The 6,315-nt window shown below is 34.8% G+C and overlaps 1 protein-coding gene across 1 annotated transcript; it reads right to left on the reverse strand.

Annotated features, from left to right (window-relative positions):
- Positions 1-4,102: 4,102 nt before the first annotated feature.
- LOC133879898 (UDP-glycosyltransferase 74F2-like) lies at positions 4,103-5,734 on the reverse strand. Its single transcript, XM_062318711.1, has 2 exons — positions 5,044-5,734; positions 4,103-4,921 (listed from the first exon to the last, which is right to left on the reverse strand). The coding sequence occupies exons 1-2, from the start codon at positions 5,689-5,691 to the stop codon at positions 4,199-4,201; spliced, it is 1,371 nt and encodes a 456-aa protein (XP_062174695.1). The 5' UTR covers positions 5,692-5,734; the 3' UTR covers positions 4,103-4,198.
- Positions 5,735-6,315: the final 581 nt, after the last annotated feature.

The raw sequence follows: 6,315 nt of genomic DNA on the forward strand, positions 1-6,315 counted from the left end.
GTCACAATGCTTTACAAGAAGAGCTGAATAGTACTTTTAAAAATAACAAGAAACACTCATGAAAATTTGCAACCGTTTTTAAAATATAGTTTTTTTTTTTTTTTAAGTAATTCTAAATGTTATATTTATGTCGCTCTTGTGTTTATATGTAAGAACTAATAATAATTTAAAGAGACATAAAGAAAATAGGAAACATAGATTTTAGGTAGTTCAGCCTATGACCTACATTCACATGTTAAAGTCTTTTGTTGACTATATATTTCCTTAATTTATTTAATTGTATACAAGACCCTATTTATAGAGAAAAAGCTTGAATGTTACAAGTCTCTTATTCTACACTAACAACAATAAATCTAATTTATCATTTTGTAACTCTTGTCTTTTGAATACTTGTTACTCTTCTGTCTTTAATTCTTGTAGCTCTTGTCTCAATATCATCTAATTAAATAATTATGTGGCTTTTAAAATCACCGTTAGAATTGTGATTGAATTTTAATTAAATAATGATTTTAAAAGCCACATTATTACTAGAGGAACATAATGTTATAACAATTGTTATTTTGTAGACTTATATTAAAGGTTTTTGAGAATGAGTTATATTAAAAGTTGACATGTTTTGACTAAGTGATACATCTTTCCCTTTAATAAAAGTTAGGTCTTAAGTTTAACCCACAATGGCACAGAATAGACATCTCCTAAGGGAGCCATTCTCCCAAAGACCAAAATAAAAGTGGCCAAAACGAACATGTTTCTCCATTTTCAACCAAAACCAGGACCTATGTTACAATTTTTTTGGCAGTCACGACAATATGCACGTTTAAAAATTAGTCTGTTTTGAAGACTTGTGGCATGCTGAAGAAAAAATGCATGACTAGCATAGAGTTTTATGACCATTTACCAAAAACTGGCTTGTAACCCATGCTAATTACGCCATTGTTTTCATTTGAACCTGCACTTTTCAAAGGTTTTTTGAAATCTACATTAATTTATAAGAGTGAAGAAAACACGAACTAACAAAGGAATTATACACAGAATATTGTGGTTAGTACATATACTGATCACATACCACTTTGCCTCAATTAACTTTGCATTCAAATTGGCCTTACACTCCGTTCTACTTGTTTGAACAGGCTTACTTGAGCTAGGTTTTCTATTGCCTTGGCGAGCACATGATAGGGTGATGTAATGTGTATACCCGCTTGCATCTTTTTTTTATTCTTTTGTACTACTCGAAAACCTTGTTGCTTCACATATGTCCTATAATGAGAAGCAAGTTCATCTAAAGAGTTAAATTTCATTCCTTCCTTAGGTTCCTCCAACTTTTCAACTCCATCTATGAGCTTCAAATCAAACTTGCAATTGTCATCATTATCTTCCGACTCTACATCACATACAGTTTCATTTCCAGCTATATATATATTAAAAAAAAAAAAAAAAAAGAAATAAAAAAAGTTCAGGGGTAACAACTATGAATAATAACATTCACTAAATATTTGAAGCAAAATTAAAGGAATAATGAAATGACTAACATACCATTTTGAGGGTCAATTTCGAGGGGCAAACCATCATCATTTGGAAGTTGTGTCAACGGATCATCATATTCGCATTCATTCCCCAAGATCGATGGTGACAAGTCCATGTATGAGTTATTGCACGAAAACATCTAATTAGTTAATATGTTAGTTGGGTTTTAAGATCTTACTGCTCTCATGATGCATTTGATTGATAAAATTCAATTTAGAATGCAGCAATAACAGATGCGGATCACTATGGTAGACTTGGACTACAGAGAGAATGTTCTTTTGAGTAGGTCACAACTCAAGGACAACTTCAATAGTTTTAGGTTAAACTCACGTTTTATTTAGTTATTGGCTATGCAAATTGATATTCCTTTCTCTCCCTCTCATTGATTTTGATTATCCAGGTTACAATTGCATACAAAAGCAAGGTTGAACAATTGAGGAATCAGGGATTAAATGAAGAAGAACTCGACGAGAAACTGGAACTTCTAAAAGTCAATAATTGTCAAAACATTTTAAGTTCTCTCTTTTTTCAGAAAAAAGCCATCTAGAGGGAAAGCAATTCTCACCAATCTGAAAAATTGATAGGAATCATACGCAAATTTGTCAACTGAGGAAGAGAGAAGGATGTACGATTGGAGCTTGGCTAGGAGCCAAAAAGTAGAAACATGTTTTTTGAGGTTTACAAACCCAGCTGCCTAACTACTAGTGCAGCCCCTTCAGCCATTCAAATCCAGACTGAAAGGAATACCCCAATTTTTACAAATTTTTACCAAAAAAAAAAAAAAAACCTAAGCAAACTATAAGGGGTTTGAGGGATTAGAGATTCAGACCCACAAGATTTAGAACAATGGAACTAAGATTCTAGATGATAAAAAAAAATAAAAATAAATAAAAATAAATAAAAATAAATAAAAAAAGAAGAAAGAAAGAGGAGGAAAACCTTACCTCTTTTGGCTCTTCGGAGTGGTACGGTGAATGGAGATGGAGGGGTTCCATGTGGCTAGATATGGAGATGGATGCTACTGGCAGGCTGGCAGCGGTGCTTGTGGCAGTTGGTGGTGGCGATCAGTGGCGTGGAGGGAGGAGGGAGGAGGGAAAGTTTTGGAGGGAAAAGCTTTTGGGAGAATATGGTAGATGTTCCGTGTTTAACTTGGTTTTGAATTTTTTTTTTTTAATTTTTTTTTAAGGGTCTGACGTGGAGTGGTGCCACGTCAGATGAGGATGGACATGGGAGGGACACTGGAGCGCCGGCTAGAATTACTCCTGTCTATCTGGTGTACTATAAATTTGTTTGTAGAAATTTTTTTATAACCCACGTATAAAAGGGACATGTATTCTTTAAATATGTAAAAAGCACATAATTTTTTATTAATGCTATTAAAAAAGCATGTAAGAAGCACATGCTATTTAAATAATGTGTAATGATTCACTACCACCTAAATATACAACTTTTCACCACCTTGTCTATGTGGCAAGGTGGTCCCCCACCTTAATTTATTTTTAAAAAATAAAAAAAACTCAAAAAGTAGTGGGGGACCACCTTGCCACATAGGCAAGGTGGTGAAAAGTTGTATATTTGGGTGGCATTGAATCATTATTCTTTAAATAATGTGTGTTTCTTGCATGTCAATTTTACATGTGAGTTGTAGGAAATTTCCGTTCAAAGTTAATTAAATATACTATGACCTTCGCAACTGACGGTCACTTTTTATAAAGCTCCACAAATTAACAGATGTGACATTTAGATTTATTAAATTATCATTTCGTTATAATTAAATTATTGTTTTGCTATTTTTTAAAAATAGCCCTATTACTTTTATGCTAATAAAATAAAATAAAAAAATCAAAATTTCATACAAATTATTTCTATACTAATTGAACTTTATTCTATGTATTTTAGTATTTATTCTAAAAAATAATTTTTATTTTTTATTTTTTTATAAAAAAGTACTTTTAAAAGAATGACAAAAAAATAGTTTGATTAAAACAAATTAATAGCTTGATGAGTCTAAAAGTCACGCCTGTTCATTCATAAAACATTATAAAAAAAAAAAACCCTTAATTAAGGTCCAAAATATATTTAACCCTAAAAACAATGATCATAAAGTTGACAAATTGTACACGAGTTCTGTGTTTGTTGTGGCCTTCTCACATTAGTACTTTGAATTTGCAATGCTGTCTTTATCGTACGTGGACAAAATAGGGTAACTTAACAACTGCTCATTGACTTTGGTTAAATCAAAAAATTGTCCACCTAACGTTCATATTCATAAAAAGATTTGACTACAAGGTTTTATTTACGAGAAATGAAGGTTTAATATTTCTCGTATATTTTTTATATATATATTTTTTAAAATTTAATTATTAAATTTGTTAAATCTACGAGTATCCACACATGAATCCTCTAAATTTAATAGTTAATCAAATCATCATTTATCCTGAAGCATTTTTATCCTTATCACTTCACCAGTTTTTAGATAATTTTCAAAAGTCAATACAACAGTATGAAGATATTTTATTCTTTTCTCCAAATATCAGTTGATCGAGAACTTTCTGGAGGCTAAGAGCAAATATGCAAGTGTCAAATGCAATAATTGAACAAGAAGCAATTAAAGATAGGATTTGAACCATTCCACAGGTTATTAGGAAATAGACATGAAACTTGTGTCTAGAGCTTAGGAGTGAACCAATTTGGCTACAAATTCTTCAATGTTTTTATCAGAACTTCCACCCTCGTCAACAGCTTCTTTGGCCAATTTCCTCCATTTTAAGGCATTTTTCCTTATCTCTTTCCCTCTCTCTCCCTCCATTATTTCCTTGATGCAATGTTCCGCTGCTTCTCGACTGACTAACCCTTTCTCATCAACCGGAGCTTTCAATCCCATCTTCCAAAAATCCATAATATACTTTGCATTCGTGGGTTGGTCTGTCCATTGTGGCACTGCAACCATCGGAACACCGCAGCTGAGGGCCTCCAGAGTAGAGTTCCACCCACAATGTGTCACAAAGCATCCCACTGACTCGTGAGTTAAGACATCTAGCTGAGGACACCAACGGACCACCAATCCCTTCTCTGACGTCTCCTCCACGAAGTTTTTCGGGAGCTTTGCCTCTTCCGATGCCCTGACAACCCACAAGAAGTAACTGTTGCTCATTCTCAATCCCCAAGCTAGTTCAGCCATTTGCTCAACTTCAAGAGCAGCCATACTCCCGAATGAAACGTAAACGACTGACCCATTCGGACGATCATTTAACCATTTCATGCAAGTATCGGTGTTCGGCTTAAAGATGCTCAATCCATACTCTTTGTCATCTTCAATTCGATTGTCTAAGAACATAGATGGTATAGTTGGTCCTATTGTCCTCAATGGCAGTATCTTTGCCATCCAGTCCACCACCTACAAAATAGTTTATCAACAATATTCAATTGTTAGAAGCATAAAATCACATGGAATCAAAATTAGCAAAATTTCACTTATAATTCTTGATCTTTCATGAAGAGCTGACTACAAGACCTTACCTCTTGCTCCAACTCATAAAAAGTGTTAACAAGGACCCAGTCAGCTTTATCAATGTTGGAGAATTGACCCACAAGCATGTCATAGTAAGCCGGGTAAGATTCGAAATCAGAAATGAAGGACGGCAAATCCTGAGGCTGGAGTGGCGGCGACCCAGGAAGCAAAATTTCAGTCTCTGAAAGAGGGAGTTTGAGTACTCCTTTGTGGACATGGTAGTATATATTATCAACAGCACAAGATTGAGTAAGAAACACAGCCCCGAGCAAGCCAAAACTTTTGGCTATGTCTAGAGCCCAAGGCAAGAAAGGGTCATAAACAACACAATCAACCGGGCTGCTTGAGCTTGAAAGTTTCTCAATGAGCTGAGTCAGAGTTTGCGACCCGACTCGCCGGAAGCTCTCCTCGTAGGCATAGATGCTCTCCGCTTGCGCTGACCCGCCTTCATCATAGCCATCGGAGATTGTCTCGAGCGCAATAGAGCTTGCTTCTTTTTGCATGGTCTTGGAGATGAAGTTGGTAATAACAAATGTAACTTTTACTCCTTTGTGCTGCAAACGCTTGCAGAATTCCATCATAGGATTAATGTGGCCTTGGGCTGGATAGGTTAAGACCAAACAATGAGCTCTGTACCCATTCTTTTCCATCTCCATATGTTCCTGCTTTTACAACTTGGAGATCTCTCTTTCTCTCTGAGCACTTATATGGTGATCAATGCGAACATGAAGTGCACAACTTGTACACGAAATACTGTGGCAAGTTGTACGTGTACTTATCAAATAAGTAATCTGAATCTGCAAGACTGCAATTTTGTCTTGGAAAAGGTTGCTGTTGTGCAAGTACCAGCCTCCTTTTGTCTTTATTATAATATGCTTTAAAAGAAGTCATTTCAAGTCCTTTCCATTTTCGATACTTACACTCCCGTGAAACCGCTTCAGTAAAAATACATATGTATAGTAATAGAGATATGATTATGTACGATAGTTGTGTAATTATGTACGAATCAAGAGACATTGATGGATTTTACAGGTAGGTCCTACCATATGAGTTTCATGTGAGACCCGATTCACATTTATTGTCTCTTGCATAACAGTTGTGTAACTGTTGTGCAAGAGAGATTTTTGAAAGTAATAAAAAAATCCGAAAAATATGTAAAGAGTGTGACATGAGAGCATAACTAGGTCTACCCTTTGGCTCACTTTATATAAATTACATGGTCTTGAGTTGATTAGATGCTTGTGTAAAGCAAGTATCGTTGATTTAGTGGTTGATCGGGC

This window comes from Alnus glutinosa, chromosome 10 (assembly GCF_958979055.1).
Source record: "Alnus glutinosa chromosome 10, dhAlnGlut1.1, whole genome shotgun sequence".
Classification (NCBI taxonomy): Eukaryota; Viridiplantae; Streptophyta; class Magnoliopsida; order Fagales; family Betulaceae; genus Alnus; species Alnus glutinosa.